We start from the raw sequence: 22,834 nt of genomic DNA, 5'->3' as shown, positions 1-22,834 counted from the left end.
TATGTTTGAGAAGTGCTGTGAAGATTTTCAGAATTTTATCTTCAATCGTTAACTCACTACAAAGCTATAAAGCTGAAAAACATAAAAAAAACTCCCAATAAAATGTATTTTAATTTTTTTTTTGAAGTTCTGTAGTGAATTAATTATAAAATATAAAGTTCTGAAAATCTTCACTGCCCTTCTCCTAGCCAATGTGAATCTAACAAGACCTCAAACAACAAAATTCGCTCTCCAGTTTTAGAGATCTATCTCACTAAATGAAAATGAAAATAAAATCCATTAAACATACATATTGCATACAATTAATACATATTAATACATTTCTAACGGCTTTGGTTTATGAGAAAAATCGTAGCCCCCTCAACTTTTTCAATGGATTTCCGCCTATGGGAGTTCCTGGCTCCTATACTTACAACAACCACAACAAGAAATATCTACTCGACCTATTTTTGGCCCTATGTACTTTTGGCTACACGTGTATACTGTACATATTTTAAAAAACGAACGTGGCAGGCGCCAGGCAGTTGCTACACTAAGCACGCGTCTTTTGTCTTTAGTAAGTGTTAAAGTATTTAGTGTCTTATTGACTTACTCTCTTGTACAGAGGTACATTTAATATTACTAGTGTACTACTGTACTATAACGAGTAGAAGTATACAACACTGCAACAGTAATATTAGTAAGTACTAAGTAGTAGTAGTATTGTACACAGTACACCTAAATCGGTATAATAAATAATAATATAATGTCATGTATTCATGTTATATATAATATTGTATAGGTAGTAGGTACTGCGCAGTAGACGTGTGCGCGTTTTTTCCTATTCGATTTCGCGCGCGTGCACCGCTGCCTATTCGAATTTCCCTCCGATGTTTGGGTGTTGGCAGCACCGTCATAATGATGGGCGGGGGTCGAGGACCGGACCTCCGCTCGTCACCCTGTCTATCCAGGACGTTGTTGCGCGCATTCACCGCAACGACAACAACACTGCGGCCTCGTCCTTCAGTGGGCCCGTCCGTAACATTCTGGGTCGTCGTTTCGACTGGAAACTTTTTTTTCAAACGCGTTTTTTTTTTCCTTTAACATTTTTCCCGGTCGTCAACCACCGGCGTTGGTCTTTTACAGATTTCTGTTGGTCCGTTGCGCAACCGCGCTTCGCGTTCCCCGGACAGACAGACGTGCGTGACCAGCTCTACGGCGGCAGCAAATCTCGTCTCGGGGGCCGGACAAATACACACGGAAGAACCTGCAGCTGTACTACGTCGTTCGAGCCGTCACCGTCACGTCCTAGGTGAGTTTCTCGAATGACAGATTATTAATCTTAAGCATAAAGATGTATTGATAATCGCTCAAACGGTGTTCCGCTGTTGGGCTGTTACCATAAAAGCATAAAATGGTTGTGAGGAATGTCGCAGGCGTGTATTATCGATGGTGTCGTGATAGTGGCATCCGACGGTCGAGCGCGCGCATCTTGATGCCGCCGCGGGCTCAATATGGCCACCACCTGCATTGCGTACGATAGGTTCGCGCCATTTTAAGCATCTCATAATAATTTGCTGTCTTCGTTAGTTGGATAGGTGATTTTTGACTTTCAAACGGTTTTTGTTTGTCGTAAAACTCCTTCGTTCATTATCAAAGATCTGTTTTGCTCGATCGCCAAAAGATAACCGGATCAACATTTGTCAAACGAATATAAATATAATAATTTTTGAAACCTTTTTGACCGACGACTTTTTAAGTCTACAATCTTCAATTCAGCCGTTTACACTGTGTTATCGCTAATGGGGTCAAAATACTTAATTGAACTCTGTAATCTCATTCGTATGTGTCTTGTATAGGTAGATTTCATAAATAATTAAATACTGTACTAATCATGTCGACTTTAGGACCATAATATTATCACCAAATTGATATGAGCCTAATATAATAAGTGTTATCATGAGTATGCATAACTTGATAATCAATATAGACCAGTGAGGGATTATAGTTTTATATGGAGTGTTGAATAAATTCAACTATCTAAAATAAAAGCCAAATCTAATATTTTTAATTTCCTATATTGATTATGATAGTGAAGTCCAATAACAAATAAATTAATAATAGGTATATAAGTATTATTATTGTTAATATTAATAATATTGTTGATTTGATGAAAAACTGTTAATTTCTACCTAAAAAAATGATTATTAATAGTAATTAATCCCACTTCAAAACTAGGCAAGTTAGAATCGTTGCTGGTTTAATAATAATGATATTAGGTAAGTGTAACTACTAATGACCAATCTGATGTATGTCATTTAGATTTCATTTTTTGTATTTAGGTATAAAGTATTATTAATTAGTGTGCTATCTGCAATTAATTAAATATTATAATGTATATCTGTGGTAAATTAAAGAGATGGGAGTCCGGTCACCCTTTAACAGTTATATATAGGCTTAGGGACTTGTAGCATTTGCATACTTTTTTTAATAATCGTTAAATATAGCAGATTGTGAAATAAATTCATTTCTCGGTACAATGATATAAAATCTAAAATTTGAATGTGCATAGTTTTGCATATTTGATAGATTTTGCTGGAAAGTGTTTATTTTAAAATTGTTATGCTTATTTTGCATATTTTGACAATTTTTAAAATTTCTAATTAAAAACTATAGATAATTAACTCTTATTTTATACATATTTTGCCCAAATACATACCATTTTTGGAAAAGAAAGGAATAAAATTATTCGATTTATTAAAAACGATTGAAGATGCAAAAAATAAATTTGTTAACTTAAAATGTACAAAAAGCAAAGCAGTTGTATAGAAGTTAAATTACGTTGTAGAAAAAAATCCTTGTTACAAAGCTTAATGAAAAATTTTAAAAATTTTAAGCGGCGAAGTTGAAGATATGGAAGGTTCTGGTTTATTTTATGTTTATGCTCCAATGTCGTCTGAGATGTCAAAAGAAGTTTCTGTGTATATAAAAATTAACTATCAAGTAATCGTTGTAGATTTAAGTTTGAAAACATCAGGAAATATCTTATTGTACAGTGTAATTTTCAAAGAATTATTAGAAAACAAGAATATTGGATGGTAATATTCTAATAAAATAAATATTTAATTTTACCATATATTTATTATACCTAATTTTTTTTGGGACCATATCTTAGTGCATTTACGGTTATTTTTAGGTGTATATTTTAGAGCATATTTGGCCATTTTTTGGTGCATATTTGGGTATTTTTTAGAGCTACAAGTCCTTAAGCCTAGTTATATTATATATGGAAAGCCTTAAATAAAATCTTAAATATTGTATTTTTAAAATTATATAATATGAACAATTTTGCCACCACCCCCCCCCCATCAAAAAAAAATAATCCTAGATACGATACTGTGTGTAGCACCTTTAAATATTTAGATTGCATTTTTTTTATTTTCTTAATTTATCCGCATTCAAAGAAAAACAATGGGCAAAAGGCTTAATTTTTAATTTTTGTATGTATAAAAGAGCACTACACCCACATATTTTCATTGTTCATGTTTCCATGTTGCAAATTTATATTCAATAGAAGCAATTGTGTATTATTAGCTTTATTACTACTTATTATAATAAAAAGTTTTGAACTAAGTTCAAATATAGGTATCAATAATTTATCAACTTAAAAAAAATACTTACCTAGAATATATTTGTTTCTTTATTAAATAAAATAAATACAATTATTATAGATAATGAATTTTCCTTAATATTTATCAATAATAATAACAAGCAACTGATGATAAGTTATTGTATTATATATTTATATAATAGTCCCGATAATAGTACTTAATGTAGTGTAATTGCTTATATTAATATCAAGTTCATGTTTTTTAAAGTACTAAATTAATATTGTATTGTACTGTGTATAATTAAAATTCATTACACTTATAAAGGACACATTTTGGCATTTGCTATTTTATTATTCCAAAGTCTCAAATAGTTTTGTTATCTAATCTCAATATTATTGACATTGTTTTGCTTAAAATATACTGTTTATTATGGGTTTTGATTATATGAAATTCCTTTATGAGTACTAAAATACCTTTGTTATTGAATAACAATAAATAAATGGTCTAAAAAGTTAAAATTAAATGTTAAACTGATTTGACTATTTTTAATAATACTAATTAGGTAATAATATATATAAGATTGCATAAATTATACAAATCAGGTTATTGTTTACAATTTATTTGTAATTATTCAGGTATTTATAATTGATTTTATTATTGTCTAAATTGAATCTAAAAATTTATTATTAATTATACTGTTCATTTTTTAATAGGTACTAATTTTATAATTACTTATTAATTTACTTTTATTTATTCTATAGTTATTCATTCAGTCATTTTTTTTTAAGTTTAGTGAATAACTTTATTTGTTAAAAATTTTTGTTATAATATTATATCTATTAATCGAACTATAGATCATAAAATAATAAGCGATAATAAGTTTAAAAATACATAATATCTATATTATGAATATTGAATTACTTAATATTTATAGGTGTGGATTCCAGTTAAAATATTCAAAGAAATCTTACTTAAATGGTATTCTTATCTCCTAATTTTAGTATATACAATATCTATACATTTTAAAACAAGCTAGTATGAATATACAATGTTGATCTGGCTCATATTTTATCACACAAAATGGTTTTAAATACAGTATAGTATATTATATAGTATACACAATATTTTGTTTAATATTTAAATATTTATATCAGAGGTCTTCACCCAGTTGGTCGCTATCCATTTTTGGGCCGCGTAAGCCTTAATATTGGGTAGTGATAAGTCTTATTTTTATTTTATTTTTTTTTTTTTGTATAAATTCTATATATTTTCAATTAATAATAATTGAATATTCTACCTATTTAAATGTAATTTTTATTTATTCAGTTATAATAGTAGTACTATACAGCATTAAGCAATTAAAGATTTTTTTTTGTTTTTCTACAAATCGAATGTGAGTTGCGAAAAATTTAGGCCTAAAAAAATGGGTCTCGGGTCCAAAAGGTTGAAAGACCCCACTGATCTATATAATATTTAGTATATTTTTTTAAGTTGTAATTGAATGTCTTAGGATATGTAAATTAATTAATATGTATATATTTATGTATACGTGTTATTTTTTTATTATATATTTTATTTATATTTATATTAAATTTATATGAATTTAATATTAAAATAGACTATTGCCATTTTAAGGTTTAAAAATAACTGTGTATAACAATGTACATAACAGAATAGCAACATTATAAAAATTATAAGTTTTCAATCTAAATTATATATTTACTTATCTTGTTAGTAAAACTATTTTTTTATTATTTTAAGTATTCCTATCAAGCCTCCTGAACGTTCATTAAATAGGAAGACAGAGAAAACGATTGAAAAAAAAAATGAATTCCAATACAGCTTACTAATAACTGCTGTTTGCTGCATGCAGCAACAACAACAGAATTGTAAAATGTAAGTACTTTCAACCCTTTTCATTTTTTCTAGTCTATTGTTATTTTTATAAAATCATCTTTCAATATTGATTCCATAAATTTGTTTAATTCTTATGACTATAAAACCATTAATGATTTAGTAGGTAATGGGAGTATAATATTTAAATATTTTATGCATGTAATATCAGTTGTTAATATAAGATATCAGGTATCATTTTAAAGAATATATGTATACATGTGGACATTTCTATTTGCAACTAACTTTAAAGAGTTCTAAAAACACACTTGTGCAAATACGTTTTTAGGTTTGGTTTTGGCATGGATGTATGTTTGGCATTAATTTTGATTGCACTAAGTTTAAACATATGCTAAGTCTAAATGTTTTAATTAAATTAACCATTGTTCTTATTAACATAGTATTAAAAATTGAATTTTTATTAAAATTAAATTATCTTTGTTTTTATGGTTTCTATCTTATTAATTGTTATTTAATATATTTTTATTGAATTTAGATTAATGATATTAATATTTTTTAAATAAAATTTAAATTGTATAAAATTTACAATTTTATTATTTAAAAAAAACCTATACTATGACATTATGTATTATATTAATGAAGTAAATTATTAATAATTAATTAGCATTATGGTTGTATTTATGTCTGGTGGCAATACTGACACAATGAACACCATAAAACAAAAAATTGTGAAGATATTTTGTTACAATTTTGAGTTACCATATATTAAAAAAAATTTATTTTTATTGTTTTATTCTTTTTAAAGTTTAAATTCAAGTGATGTTTTGAGCCCATTTATGTTTTAGTCTTTTTTTTTGAAAATGTAATAAACTAAAATTAAAATAAGAAGGCAATAAATTTATGTTTAATTACATTTCCAAAGATAAAAAATAAATTGTAATTGTTATTAACAATAGATATATAAAATTGAATTGGGTCGGCTTGTACTGAGATGAATGAAAACATTTTATATGATTATTGTTGTACCTATTACTTAAATTTGTCAATATATAGTAAATTCAATTATGAGCAATATATGTAGCAAAAACCAAGTATTATTAAATTGTTTAGGATTTATTTATTTTATTCAAAAAAACTTTCCTTACAATAACTAATAATCAATGTAATATTAGTTTTGATTCCTAAAATAAAACTATTTATTATTGACCGTATTTGATTCATGCTATTTTGTAACGGAAACCGGTGTCTGCGCTTAGGGGTCAGAACTGATAGGAGTATAGAAAAGTATAGAACTACAAATCTATTATTATTGTAGTATAAAGAAAATCTATGTATTTAATAGCGAAAAAACCAATACAGACTTCAAAATTTAAAATATTCTTTATAAATTTCTTTAATTGTTCTACATCCTATAATAAAATACAATTAGGTAATTGAAAAAATGAAATTTTTTTTTTAATAATTTGATGCGAGTGCCACTGAAAAATATAATATATATTTCAGAAGTAAATGAATATAGCTGGACTTACGTTTATTCAAATAAATGTATATACTATAAATAAATAAATCTTTATTTTATTTTTTAGCTCTAGTTTAAACAAAAAGATTTAAATCAGTAATAAATAAAATATTTCATTATTATACTTAAAATGTTTATTTATATAAAATTTAACTATTATTGATTAAAAAATTAATGATATAGAAAGAATCTAACTGTATGATATATTTTTTTAATTTAAATTATCAATAATATTTTTTGCTTAAAAGTAGTATTTGCTTTATTTAATTAATTACTATTTTCAAAATTTAAACATTTTATTAATTAATTAATTTTGTATTTAAAATATTTTCCTAGTATAATATTTACTATTTTTTTTTCAGCCAAAGAAAACCAAAAATGATTTACTAAGTATCTGTCCCCTCTTAAAGAAGATGGGATATTCAACAACTACATACTCATCAGCTCAATAAATAACCCTTTTTGGCTGTTTTGTACTTTTTTTTTATTTAGTATAACTTACAACTTAAATTTTTTATTCACATTCAATATATTTTAAATTACAATACATTTTAATTGAAAACTAAAATTATAAGGTAAATTAATTTAAATAAACTGGTAAATTATTATTAATTGTACCTTTAATATATTAAAACAATTGCAGTCATCAAAACATCAAAAGTATGTCCCACAGTCATTTTTTAACCAAAGAAAACTTTCCCAGCTTTTGCAAAAAGTTGTCCGAACTTGAGTGGACAATGGATTCTACATGTACAGAAAAACCTGAATCTTCATCTCCTGCCTATTCTTTTCTGCCAACAGCCCGAAATGTACCCAAAAGTGATTATCATCTTAAAGAATCTTACCAGCGTTTCTTAATTGATTCTAATGAAGACAACACTTTAATTGAAAAATATCTAAAACAAGAATGTGATACTTATAAGTTATTTGGAGGTCCACCAATTAATCCATTATTTACTGATGAAGGACGTGGTTCTAGTATTGAAGATTCTCCAAAATCTTTTTCATATTTTTCAAAAACCAATTGCTCTTACATGGATAAAAGTATTTGGGCACAAGATTCTGGTAATGATAGCTGGCCTGATGCATTTTTGCCATTGGATATTAAAGAAGAAACCACATGGAAAGAATTGAATACTGAAACCAGAAAGGAGCCTATGTCATGGGCAGTAATACAGCGTCCAGCAAAAGAAGATAAATTCAAGCCCATAAATCAATTGGTTGATGCTGGTGCAGCAATTTTTCCAGATGGCTCACAATTCGAAATTGATTTATCGTATGAAGCATTTGATGCTGTTGAAGTTGAAGGAAAATTATACATTGGTAAAGATGAATTTAGGCGTACAGATGATGGATTGTTGTATAAAGTCTGTAACCAAGATAAAGGTAAATTATTGTTTTATTCTCAGTAGGTTATAAATAAAAGTATATTCTACAATGAAAGATAAATTTAATTTAGGTACTCAAACGGACAATTGGGATGATGATGAAACTATTTTGGTAACACGTACTGCTAGACGGCATTACCATTTTCCAATATTCCAGAATTGGCACACATCTCAATCAGGCGATAACCAAGATTTGCTGAGTGATTTTTTTAATCCACAGCGTGTACGTGAAGTTAGAGGTGACATGGATGATAGACACCAAATGGTAGATATGCTTCGTAACATTATGGGTATGCAACATATATGGGATAAGCCAACTATGTGCAATGAAATTGATGCTTATCCAGAACAAAATTTGTACATACCAACAACATGCAATGAACTGGCTGCTACCTACACAATGTAAGATTTAATAATTATATTCTATGTGTAATTATATAAAAATTATTGATTTTTATTATTAGATTGCAGTCAGATAGTGGTTCAGAAAGTTCAGATGATATAGATAATAATTGTGGTACTTTATTCCGTAATTCGCGAACTTGAAGAGGCATTATCGATTTTGGAATTTGCAAGATTAAATCAACACTGTAATATTTTGTTTTGCCGTGCACCGTTAATGTTTTTTGTCAAGACATGTTAGACTCATTAAGGTTAGGTTATACATACTTTTCTTTGGGACAAAAACTATAATATTTTACATTTGTATGACCTATAACATATAGTTTTGGTCAATAAGTTATTTGTTTAAAATTGTATTTAAAAACAAAATAAAAAAAAAGAACAAAACGTCAAAAACCCTTAAAAAAAAAAATATATATATATTTATATATTAAAAATAAACATACAATAATATATATTTATATGTAATGGATAGACCTAAGGCTCTAAAATATTATCATATGGGTTATTTTCTTAGGTTAAAGAAATTATCCCATTTAAATAATTTGCTTTGATTAATGAAGTATTTTTTTTATGTGTTCAAAACTGTCAAGACATTTTAAGAATTTATCATTTTATTAGCCCAATGTTAGCAATATTTTGTAATTAATCAATTTTATTTTGAAGAAAAAAGATAATAAAATACTAAAATGGTGAACTACCCAAAAGTTGAATCTAACAAAATTATTATCAAGATATCAAGAGTTAGGTTAGGTGTTTATGAGCAAAGTACATACTCAACTCAAAAGTGAGGAACTGGACAAATTTCTCTGGATTTTTTTTTATGTGAGGATATTTTGGTGAATTCAATGTATTTTAAAATTATTTGACGTTTCAAGTTGTATACCTTATTTGATCTTAATCATACATCAAATTATTTTAAATTGATAAATATTGTGGGTTACATAATGTTTTAAAAAATGTATTTATATTTGAAATTCATAACTAATCACCATCGTATAAAAATAATTTTTCTTTTAAATCCTGGTCATAAGTTTGTCCAGTTCAGTTAGAAGATATCAAAAAGACGGGTCCTGATTTTTTTTAAATATGGCGCCCGAAAATTTACTTTACATTTATATATATAATTGTATATATATATATGAATGTATTTTTTAGTTTAAAGTGAAATAAAAGTTATTTTTTTTAATAAAACAGTCCGAAAACCGTTTTCGGCCCTGATTTTTAATAAAAAAGCGCCTAGAGTTTTATTTAACACTAACCAATTTTTTTTTAAATATTATTTTTATTTATTACACACAGTTAACGAAAGTGCCTTTTAGAAACACATAAAAAATTTGAATTTTTCATTTTATATAGGGGGTTAATGACTGAATCAATCGCTCTTTTGTTTATCGGTTATTAGAAAAAATAATTAAAGCCGATAAATACACGAATGAAATATTTATATTTATCAAAAGATGCGCACCCCTTTTCAATTATAATTTATGTATGTGTTAAAATTCATGTACGCCAAGACCCATATAATATACATAAATAATTTATTTTTATTGCTTTTGTATGTATGTGTGTATATATATATACATATATAACTTTTTATGAGGCCAAAGGAATATTTTTTTTGTGCATTTGTTTTGTTAAAGTTGTTATTTATTTTAAAATATTTTTTAATACATTTCGCAAGAGATGGAGCACAAAAATACAGAATTATTTAAAAATTGATTTTGTTATTTTATATTCTACCTTGATTTGTCTTGACAGTTTAGAACAAATATTATGTTAATCAAGTTTGAATGAATCTATATAGTATATAAAAAAAAAATACCTAAGAGGTTGTAAGATCTTTTTAGATAATTGATAATTACTAATTTATGTATATATATATATATATATAACATATATATAACATATATATACAAAATGTAGGTTCATATTTTAGTTTGTGAATTTAAAGAGTTTTTATTTCAAAAAGAATTGTGTTACATTTTATTAGGGCATTAAAAAGAAATAAGACAAAATATAATCACAGTTTATAGAGAATTAATGCATATTATGTATGTTTTTTTTTTTAATTTCAACTTGTAAACTATTGAATTATTTAATTTGAATGACACAGTTCAAGTATTCTAAAGTTAGGAGCTACATAAATTATAATTTAAAAACTGAATTGAAACTTTCTTTTTAATCAGATAAATTATATTATATATTATTATTATATTATATCTCAGTCCCTCAGAAGCCTAGGTTCTTTTTTAGGTAGCTCGTGTAAAACACCGATTTCTATGTGAATGTATAGACTTAATACTGTATTGTAAAAATGATTAAGTGATTCAATTTTGCTGTCCAAATTGAAAATAAATAACATTTTTTAAATTTATATTCTTATTTTAATTTTATAAATGACTTATATTTGGTTTACATAAGGAATATCATCATTTTTTTTTATTCTAATTAGCGGAATTTAATTATTTTTATTTAGTTCCAATGTTGGATGTAAAGTAATATAATGTAATATTATATTATATCAGCATTAAATTCTAAAATGTAATATTATAATCATAAAACAAACATTATATCTATTTAAAAAATAGTTATTAAAATGTTTTAATAAACAAATCACTTATAATTTCAAAGTGTAGGTTCAAAATCTATATTAAAAATCTAAAGATCGTTGTTTCAAATTAATTATAAAAAAAAATTCATTTGTAAAAGGTTAAAATGTATAGTGAAAAACATTACACTTTATGAATATTTCGCATTCAATTTTTTTTTTTTTTTATTTAACAAATATTGTAAGTATAAAGTTAAATTCATTTAGTAAAATAATTTATTTTTATTTGTTGTTTAATAATTAATGTTATCATATTGTAAAATATTTATCAGTTGGCAAATTTTGTTAAAATAATTCATACCAGTTCTTGTAGTAAAGATATAAAACACAAAATTAATTGTGATTTCAAATAAAATAGTTTTTAACATCTAAAACACAGCACAGGATAAATTCCTTGGTCAATTCCTTTTACAATTATAATTTCTAAAATATAATATTATTCAAAAATGTTTTGCTAGAAGAAATAAAAGGAAATTACAAGTTAAATTGACTTAATATTATATTATAATGAAAATATAATCTTTAAATAATATAAATTTTAAATATTCTGTATAAAATATCTAGTCCAAAATATAAAATTATATTATAATTTAATTTAATTTCATAAAAAAAAAAAAAAAAGTTATAGAAATTAATTTAATATAATTTCCCCATTTTTAATATTATAATATGATGTGTACAGTAAAATTACAAAACTTGTAGGAGGTTTTAATATTTAAATCAAACAATTAATTTTTAATTTTAGAATATAAAAATTATATTGTAATTATCTAACAACCTAATTCATGAATAAATTATAGAGTATATTATATTATGATATATTACATATATTCAAATATAACTACCCCTTGTCCACCTGAATTGATATGTGATCTATGTCTTCGCCCATATTTGTTTTATTTGGTTATCTCAATTTTTTTTTTTCATTATAAAGTAATATTTCTTTTTTATTATTTTACATGTGTTAAAAATATTATATTACATATAAATAATATTTTTGTCAAATTAGATACATTTTTATTTTAAGTGTATTTGATGGATAAATAGCATTTTTCATGGAATATAAATATTTTAAAAATAAATTGATAATTACAATTTTGATTTTAATATAGTATTAATAGTTATGATGTAATCGGTTTTTTACGAATACATTTAGTTATTTTAATTTTACACTCAATATGTAATATTTATTTTTAAATTTTCATAGTAAATCTTATTAATATTAATATTGTATGTATAAAACATTTAATATAATATATTTTACTTTATATTATGTATAATGTTTGTTGGTCGGACAATGGATACAAGATAATTGAAAATGTTTGTCGAAATATTTTTGCGGTGTAAACAAAAAATGATTTAATAAAGTAACTTTGAACAGACTATTATTATTTATGTTAATATTTATATTAGTAGACCGTTTGAGTTCTCTTCGTGGCCAGTCGTCAGTATCTGATAGGTTGACAGGATATTAGTATAGATACAGCCAAGTTGACTGGAATTGCTTACTATGAATTATAATATTATCGAGTGATTCTGAATTAACTATCCTATAGTTAAAATTAAAATATATTTTAATTGTAAAAAAATGTCATTCTGTAGAGGACACACTAAATATCATGTTGCAATGTACGACTTGATATTTCTTTACAAGTGAGTGTTATTTTGATATAAAAGCTTATTTTTTTAAATTTAACAATGGGTTTGCGATTTTTCAATAGATTTAAAATATACTTATTGTTTCTTTATAATATTTAAAAACCTTGAAAATAATTACCTATAAATGTTATGTATAGGTATAAGCATTTTTTATTTAATAATATGACAATACGTAAACAGATCTACTTGGAATCTTTCTTACCTACGTTGCTTGTAAAATAAATAAATAGGTAGGTAATATAATATGTAAATTTTTGCCAGCATTATTGATAAATTTAAATGACCAATATAATAATGATTTTGTCAAATTAATTAAAGTAATAGGTAGTTGCAACATTCCCCTCCCTTGTTCCAGCAGATTTTATAGGTCCTGAGGAATATTCCCACATTATTTTTATTAAATTTGAATGAATGATTTATTGATGATTGTTTACGTATATCGTATGTGACATTAAACAATATACATATTTCCTATGCGGTGTAATTTTATTATTATTTATTTTTCCCGTGATGTCACTTAACACGTCGGGAGGCCGAGCAATTGTATATGTTTAAAATTTAAATTCAAAAAACAGTAGTAGATACCTACACTGTATGTGCATCGATTTCCCGATGTTAGTTAATATATTTTAATTATTTTTAAACAAAATTGTTTTCAGCTTCTTTCCCTCACAGTAATGATTTTATTTAAAAGTACGTAATTAAATATATTATAAGCTTATTAGTTATTACCAGTAATCTTAGAAATAACTATAGCTAATAAATAAGTAGGTAGTTACTTATCTAAAATAGTGATTATTAACTAGCCTAGTACCATTGATTTTAAAATATCGTATAGTAGTACCTATACGAGTTCATTTTATTGGCTAATACAATATAATAATAATTAAATATTTAGGCAAAAGGCAATAATAATAAATTATGAAAAATAAACAAATAATTATATTTTATATTTTCTACTGTGTTCTTGTCCTTAAAGAATCGGTGCATATACCTACTACTTACCTATAAGTACTTATAAATTATAAATCATGCGTCTCACATCTTTTACGTCTTTAGTGTCACGATCTCTTGTTCCGTTGATATTGGCTATTTACATCACACTATTATGTTAATCGAATACCTATGCAAGAAAAAAACATATATCCTGTTTCCTTTTTTTGGTAATTACACCGGATGCAATAAAATTAGTTTATTATTTTGGTATAACAATAGATCTCTAATTTTCTTATAGGTAGACCGGGCTTACTAATCGATTTGCCACGATTTAGGCACCCGTAGTACGAACGCTCGACCGCACGGGTCGTTGATCCATATATGAAGACAAGAGATATAATGAATTATATTCGTATACACTGTACAGCCATCGTTTAACGTGTATAATTATCGGGAAACGAAAAGGATAGATACTTATATAATTACCAACAAGAATAATGAATATTATTTTAAACTAGGTATACTTATTGCACAACATATAGCAATGCCTATTTTTTTTATAATGTACGTAAATCTATTATGGCGCGAGTGCTGCGAGTAGAGAAATAACTTTATTTTAACCCATTATTTGTGTTTCAAATATGAAACATTTATAATTACGATTACTAAATTGCGTAGAGAGTACCAAAAATTATTAAAATAAACACTAAAACTATATAACTTAGAATATTAAGGTAAACAAAACAGCCGTTCTTCCCGTATTGTTATTACAGTGTAATCTACTTAAAACACGAGAGAAATAACTGTCTTCAACATTTAAAACCTTTAAAAAAGAAAAATAGTTCATTTTCTTTAATTAGAAAATGTTAACACCTATTTATCACTTGCAGAACAATTAATCAACAATTAAAATAATCCTAAGAGGACGTGGTACCCGCATGTGTCGTCTCCGTTTTACACACGTACAACATAGACAAAACGCGTTTACGTGGTCTGAGTATAACTCTCTCAATTTTGGTTTTAGAGTAAATATACCTATTATAAAATTAAAAGATGACAATATTTTGGAGGGAAAAATAATGGGTTTTTACCATTATTCCCAATATAGCGTTCAGTTATATCGTTTAGAAATAGCAAAACTTTCAAAATAAATTCATCGTCTTCTAAAATATTATCATCTTTTAATTTTATAATAGGTATATTATATATTTACTCGAGAACCAAAATTGAGTGAGTTCTACTCAGACTACGTAAACGCGTTTTGTCTATGTCGTTCGTGTGTAAGAGGGAGACAACACATGCGGGTACTACGTCCTCTTAAGATTAATTATATTACTTAGCAACGTAATTTTAAAAATAATCAAAGTTATCTATTCTCAATATCATTTATTTAAATATGTATAATTATGAAATTTAAACCAATTCTTTAAAACAAAAGTAGAAAAATAGAATGACTTGATGATTTGTTTTATCAAAACTTAAAATACAAAAATTCAATTGAATCAGAAGTATAATAAAATAGGAATAATAATATAACATAAAAAAAATCCTGAAATCACCAGTCACCATTCTATCAAATGTCTTAATGTATGCCTTTGATATGGAACAATACTATTATAATAGTAACCTAACTATTAAAATATAGTTATAAGTTTATAACTTATAATTATACTGTATCAGTTATGCTTTTTATTGTATAATATACTCTTTACTTTAAACTACCATAATTTATATTAAGTTAGATATATCTTATACTAATAACCTTAACATAGATGCATAATATTATGACAATTTTTCTTCATGAATAACCAACGATTTTTTAGATTTAAATATGTTTATATATCTAGTCTGTGCTCATGCGAAGAAAAATAATAATTATTACATTTCAAGATCAATATTTATGGGTGAAAAACTCGACATGATATTTACAGAATATAAATAATATTGTTATGGATTATAAAAATCGTGATCCTATTGCAAAAATAATTCAATAAATACTTCTTATAGGTTTGTATCTGTTTTGAGGGAATATAATGAAAAAAAGTTTATACATCGAAAAAACAAGTCTATTATAAATTTGTAAGTTATATTTACATAGGGCCGACTTTAATTCTTTTAAAGCCAGTGCAAAAATATTTTTGGCGTCTCTCTTGATAAAATTTTAATTTAACATCTTTCATACACCCATCTGATTTTGGCACCCTGAGCTGTCGCACGCGTTAATCGTATCTAAAGACAGCTCTATATTTACATTAGTGCTTATACAATTACGGAGATCTTGATTTTGGGACAAGATTCACTGAATTAAAAATGTTAAACAATTAACAAACGTCGAATAACATTATAGATGACTTTCTAGTGTTTCTACATTGTATTGAACACTGCGTTTCATACGGCGTTACGCTTAGGCAATATAGGTACATTACTGTGCGTTTTTTGTTAATTATTATAAATCATTATTAATACCTAAGTAAATTCTAAATTTTGATTTAGCGTTAAAAAAATTCATTTACTCCATGAATTTAAAACAAATAACAATTACAAAAATCAAACATTAATTTTTTTACTACATGTTGCTAAATACTATTCAATCCATCTTACACTATAACTCTAAGGCTTACGTACATTTATCGTAACTTCTATTAAAAAAAAAATATTCATAGGGTACTGCATAATTTTTGTGTGTATTAGTTAAGCTTTAAATGTTCAAGAGGCTAAATTCTAAGCAATTTTCTTAAAATTGATTCATTTTTATTATACTATTTTGTAAATACTAAATTTGTATAAATAGTACACATTTATGATTTATGTATTATATTTATATGATATGTCTATTGTCTATACACTATGCACATTTAAATTTATGTACTACGTTTATATGTCAGTCTATACTCAAATAGGAACCACTAAAATATGCAGCATGTATGATCAAATGCATAAGTATTTAATACTAATTTAGTTATTTTTTTTCGTTTGTTGTAATACACGGTTTAATGTTACAGTTTATTTTTTAATTAATTCATTGCTTTATTAATTTTTAATTTAATAATTTTGTATTGTTAATTTAAGTGTTAAGTTAAATTAATTTGTTAATGCTCTGTCACAGAATAATGTACACAACAAATATGATTTAAATTAGGGTTTTTAAAGTTCGACTTAAAAATGTTAAGTGTTTTCTGCTCGAGCACATGTACGTACCTATATATATTATGTATATATGTAATCAATTTTATTCTTGGAGTATTTTATACTTATAAATCGTGTTTAAATAATATTTTTCACCATCCTATAACCGTGTGTTTAATAGATTAATTGTTTCTTGTAATGTCTTCGTTCTAGCCATAGATTTATAATAATGCATACTACGCCCTCTTATGGCTTATATCCATAATACATTTATGTAAAATGTAATAAATAAATAAAGATAATAATTTGTATCTATATTTTTATTACCTTAAATGTGGCAGTGGCAAAATTATTTATTGCATTGTATTAGCGTTATCTTAGATTAAAAACCCAATATTTAATGATCCGCAATGATAACATGGACTAGTTTACAATTCATTTATACACTTGAAGGCCAACTCGATCTATAACTTGTCCACAGTTTCTTAGTATCTATCATATCTATTTTTATATACATAAATGTTTCTTTGTTAAAGTTTTTCTCTATAAATTCAAATACTATCGGACTGTTTTTAGTAAAATGTATATAAATAGATTCCACGAGTCATGAAGGTCGTTTATATAGCTTATGTTTTAACCCATATAGATTACTATACTTTGCTCACATAAAATGATCACATAAATATTGCAATTTTTTTTTTGTTTATTTAAATGGTTAACATTATTTATAGATCATATTACCATTAATATGGTGAAATTATATAACTTATAAAAATATTTACAAATAAATTAAAAACATATATTAAAAACGTAGGTACGTTTTAGGTACCTACATACTTATGAGTTATGAACACAATAATTAAAACTATTAGTTGTATGATTTGCAACCATGATTTGATTTCTTAATTCAAGATATGTGTTTCACGTGAATAAAATATAAAGACGAGTACTAATTCAAAATGTAAAGAAATGGAGTATAGTAAGTATGTGAAGAAACGTTAATATTTTATTAATTGGAATACATAGAAAATAAAAGTTATTCAAAGGAATAATAAGGATTTTTTTAAACTTATAATAAATAATAATAGATAAATATTAAACAGGTAATTAAATTCTATAATTAGAGTATGATACAATGACACCTACATATACAATAGACCCGTGTGTGTTACTGTGTTATAATGTTGCAGTTATACCACTTATAGTGATACGTGTTGATACTAATAAAAAATAGCGTCCTCCAAAAAGGCTTACTTAAACAATAAGTCCTAAGTCTATAATAATTCGAACAATATCATTACGCTTAAATTGTAGATATATATTTTTTATCCGTCTCATTTTTTTATGTATTGTTGTCCATAAGTGAGTTTTAAGTTGTTACGTTAAATTTTTTTTTGTGATAAGCAGAGGAGCGTAATTAAAGTTGAGAAGTTTCATTCAATATATCTGTCGGCTATCACATAGAAATTACATTGTAATGACTTTTCATGCTTATGGGCTATGATAGTGTGCAGTGCGACTACATTCTAGCGAAACGAGTCATGTACGAATCGTACTTGCGAATTTAACTACCTCTATCTGATTAAACACGTCTCTATATAGTCTAAATTAATCACTTTAGGTTCCTTTTGTATGGAGGAAATAGGAACAAACAGTTTAATTTGTTATGAAATAAATATTTTTAAAATTACTATTGCGTCCTTTTTTATTAGAGCTCTTTGTATTTACATAATAATCAATTTATTATAATGTTTGTAGTCACTAGTCAGTGCAGGGTTTATAAAATCTGAGTGAAATATGTGTAGAATATTAGTCGCATACCGAGTTATTGATGACCATGTAAAAATTATTTTTACAAAATATGTCCTGTTTAGACCTATGTTAAATACTTACTGAATAGTGAATTTTGAATGTGAATGTTATACGAAATATATAATAAGATTAGATAAAGGGGGGGATGATAGGGTGCTATAGCACTCTCCTTAGAATGTTGCTTCCTGAAAAACAAATACTCTACTTAACATATATTTTTCAGTATAGGCTGGATACATTTTACGCAAAATTAGTATACCAAAAAAAAAAAAAAAAAAATTGATCAATAATTTTTCCCTACACAATACTGATAATTGATAACCAGATTTGATATGTCTTATTTATAAACATAATTATAGTTATTTATTTAAATTTTAATGAATATAGTATGTGTTAGAATTTAATTTTATTATATAAAATAATGTTTTTAAATTTGATACTAATGTTTATTTTTTTGAATATTAAGTACTAATACATATTAATTTTGAGGACTAAAAAAAGATCTCGCCTTCAGGATGGAGTATACAAAATACGAGACCTTAACCTTAGCACCTCCCATAAAAAAATCTTAAATCCACCACCATTGGTGTAATTTCATTAAATTTCAGCAAGTGCAAACAGGCACGGCTCCAGCCCCTTTCTCCTAAGAACATATAATACATATTATATTTTTTGTTATAAAGTTTTATGAAAATTATGATTTAGTCCCCCCAACTAAGTCTTGGAGCCCCCTGGGTGCAAAGTATAAACATAACATAACAATAACATTTCAATCAAAAACATTATCAAGCAATTCAATAAAACAATAAAATAGAATTATATTTATATAAAATTTTGATTTTTGAGTTCAGTTTATTTCAGCAGGTGCAAACGCATATCTTTGCACCTGCTATAGGTATGTTGCTAGGGGGTGCAAATGCACTGTTGTACACCACCGTATTTACGTTACGCCACTGTCCGCCACTGAATAAAATGTATTCACTCAATGTATATTTATACAGTATACCCTACAGTGTTAATAATACAACAGAATACCTACAGATAACAATCAAACTAAAACATTAATATACGAGTTATTTTTATTGCATTATTTTATTTTTATTCTAGCATAGCTTACATTCTCTAGTTCACTACTAACTAATAATTATTAAGTATAAGTCATTCGGTGTACAGTCGTACTAGTGTACTACTTACTCAAACAGTTGTTATTATATTATGGTTATGTTTAATGTTTAACTGTTCGGTCTGTTCGAGATTTCGAGTACTTAGTAGCTTGCAATGTGGCTTTTGTTTAAATTTAAAAATCAACCGGTTTAGTGGCTTAATTATTGTTAATACTTCGTAATACACCTGGTATACAAACACAGTAGATTATAAATACTTTATTCTACTTATAAGTTTGAAAATGTAAAACAACTCTTGTAAAGTTTTAAAATTATGGGTTTGACTTTTGTGGCGTACAAACTTCACATACGAGTTTTGTAGGTTTCCTCGGGTGCGTTCCGAAATGACTCTTATTTAATGTTCCTATTGTGCGTTTGAAATAAGGTATCACCCGAATGAGTCCCAAGAAAAAACGATCATAATTTTGTCATGTTTACCGTTGGTAGATACAATTGTATTGCATACCTAGATTTAATATTTTCTAAGCATTTTATTCTAAAATCGTAGAAACTTATGGAAGCTATACGTCATGTTTAATCTAAGTCGCCAACCCAACAATTGTGAACTATGATAGCGTATCAGGCATATTGTATAATATTATGGTAGTTGGTAGTTCAATAATATTATGAATACGATGCGGTATGTGAGTTGTTTTGTTTATGTCGAGGACAGTTTGCGACGACAGTGACCCACACGAGAAAAACAGCTGTGAGCCGGGAGGAACGCACGCGCGATCGCGCGTGCGCAACAGTCGAACCGGTCGCCCCGCGCGAAGTGCCGCCACCAAAGACCACCTCGGGCGCACGGACCGCAGTAGTATAGTTGTAGTAAGTCGAAACGCGAGTAGTCGACGGTCGGTCACCACCAGCGACGTTATCGAATAGGTTTTTCGCGTGTATGCGCGACTCCGTCACCTCCGTGAGTTTACGCATTATAGCACGGTCGTTTTTTCCAAAATAATTTTTCGATTAGAAAATCGTGATTTTTTTTCCCGCGGTTTCTATTTCAACTCACGAGACCACGAATACAAGAATCACAGACATACGCTCTTATCGCCGGGATTTGAAATTTATAATTTTATTCACGTAAGTAAAATTATGTATACATATATGTATTATTATAATTATAACTCTTTGTCGATATCGACTATATATCCTACGTACATTACAAGCTCAAAGAACCAGAGAATAACTAATCGTAAACCCTCAAAAATCAAAATGTTTTGGGTCCTATTTTCAATATATGTGCATTATAAAATCGATTAACTCATCTACTACACTATAATATACAGTTTATTAAATATGTTATCTGTATTTTATACTTATAGATATTTAGACAATAGATATCTTCCTAATACCTACTATAGTATAATACCACGAGTTGCGTGAGAGACCCACTTGTGGAAAATTTGTGTAGTATAAGCGGGTTTTATTTTTTTTTATAAGGAAATTACGTGTTTTGCCGTGGAAAAATGGACACCCGCGCGAGATCCGGGTGATTATAAACATTTCAAAGAGGACCGAGATTTATGTATTATATGCAATTAACAATTTCTTAGATGGTAATAAAAATAATATTAATACGTATATTATATATTTTTATTTTTTCGAATGTACGACCCCGTTTTGAGCCTATAATAAATATCGTTTATGATCATGATATTTGATATTATATATATCTATGATAGTACGATCGATTATTTGTCAAACTGCGTAATATATTGGTAAATTTTAATTTCTTCTTTGCGTATATGCCTGTTTTTAAATAAAAATAAGTTTGGTCACGTTTTTCGCAAATAATTTGGATTATTTTTTTGTTTATTATATATTTTAAAAATATTTGTTACGTTGTAAACTCCCCTCAACACCACTCCATTAAACACTATAAAAATAATAACTTTTTATCTGATTGTTTTCATTTGTGTTTTAAAGTCGATGATTGGTGGCAGTAAATCGTTGAAGAAAATAATTATCTTAACGAATTTTGTGATCTGTGTATACATTTAGACGATACAGTTAAATTATTTTATTTACGTTTAAAGTTACAAATTATTTTTAATTTCAATAACGTAATCAACTTGAGATATGATAATTAAAAAGAAAAAATTGTTATCTTTATAAAATTTCGAAAATAACAATAAATATGTGGTAAAAACGTTAATGTATTATAGGTATATATCAAAAGATTTATAAAAAATTTATCGTCATAAATCCTAATTTATATATATAGATAATATATGAACATTTATATTATGTATATAGATTTTTGATTAATTGAATTATTTGTTTATATTGTAGACACGCAATTAAAACATTTTAAATAAAAGATTTTTAATATTCGAATGTATATTTCATTTATATAAGTATTAGTTATACTTAGAAAAAAAGTATTAGTAATATAGGTACTGTAGTATTTCCGTTTTTATTATTTACTTTTTCCAATTTAATATAGTTACTAGTTACTATGGTATAAAGAAATGTCGATCTATTGAAATTCAATTCCTAATTTACCAAATTGAGAACGAGTCGATTAAAATTTCAAGATTTATGTAAAAAATGAAACGATTCGAATCCTAGTGTTATTGTCATTGATTCGAATGGAATAACTGGTTTCGAAATTTAAAACTGTTAACATTTAACGGTGATTGATTATGGTTAATTGCGCGGTCGGGTATAAATTTTCCTATTCGGAAATATGAGACGATATTGCTTGTTACAACTTACAAGTACTATTATATTGGTATCGACAAGTTTAATAAATAACTGTTCAGTAT

General features: G+C 26.2%; 2 protein-coding genes across 3 annotated transcripts in view; both read left to right on the top strand.

The window, feature by feature from the left end:
• The first annotated feature begins 977 nt into the window (after nt 1-977).
• On the top strand, nt 978-10,514 carry LOC113549482. Of its 2 annotated transcripts, XM_026950801.1 has the most exons (6): nt 978-1,291; nt 5,352-5,486; nt 7,326-7,538; nt 7,607-8,349; nt 8,423-8,753; nt 8,816-8,960. In XM_026950801.1, exons 4-6 carry the CDS (start codon nt 7,626-7,628, stop codon nt 8,895-8,897), a joined length of 1,137 nt encoding a protein of 378 aa, XP_026806602.1. In that variant the 5' UTR covers nt 978-1,291; nt 5,352-5,486; nt 7,326-7,538; nt 7,607-7,625; the 3' UTR covers nt 8,898-8,960. The 2 variants fall into 2 exon arrangements, with proteins under 2 accessions (XP_026806602.1, XP_026806603.1); XM_026950802.1 differs by having other exon boundaries at nt 7,326-8,349; nt 8,816-10,514.
• A 10,380-nt stretch (nt 10,515-20,894) lies between these two features.
• The window catches only part of LOC113549375 (leucine zipper putative tumor suppressor 2 homolog), a 45,361-nt gene continuing 43,421 nt past the window's right edge, over nt 20,895-22,834 (top strand). The window contains exon 1 of the mRNA XM_026950647.1: nt 20,895-21,146. The gene's annotated coding sequence lies outside the window, so the exon portion shown is untranslated. The remainder of the gene's footprint in view (nt 21,147-22,834) is intronic.

The sequence above is a fragment of the Rhopalosiphum maidis genome, chromosome 4 (assembly GCF_003676215.2).
Source record: "Rhopalosiphum maidis isolate BTI-1 chromosome 4, ASM367621v3, whole genome shotgun sequence".
NCBI classification, from domain to species: domain Eukaryota; kingdom Metazoa; phylum Arthropoda; class Insecta; order Hemiptera; family Aphididae; genus Rhopalosiphum; species Rhopalosiphum maidis.
Note: the sequence above shows the minus strand (reverse complement) of the source record. Positions and strands in the feature narration are given on the sequence as shown.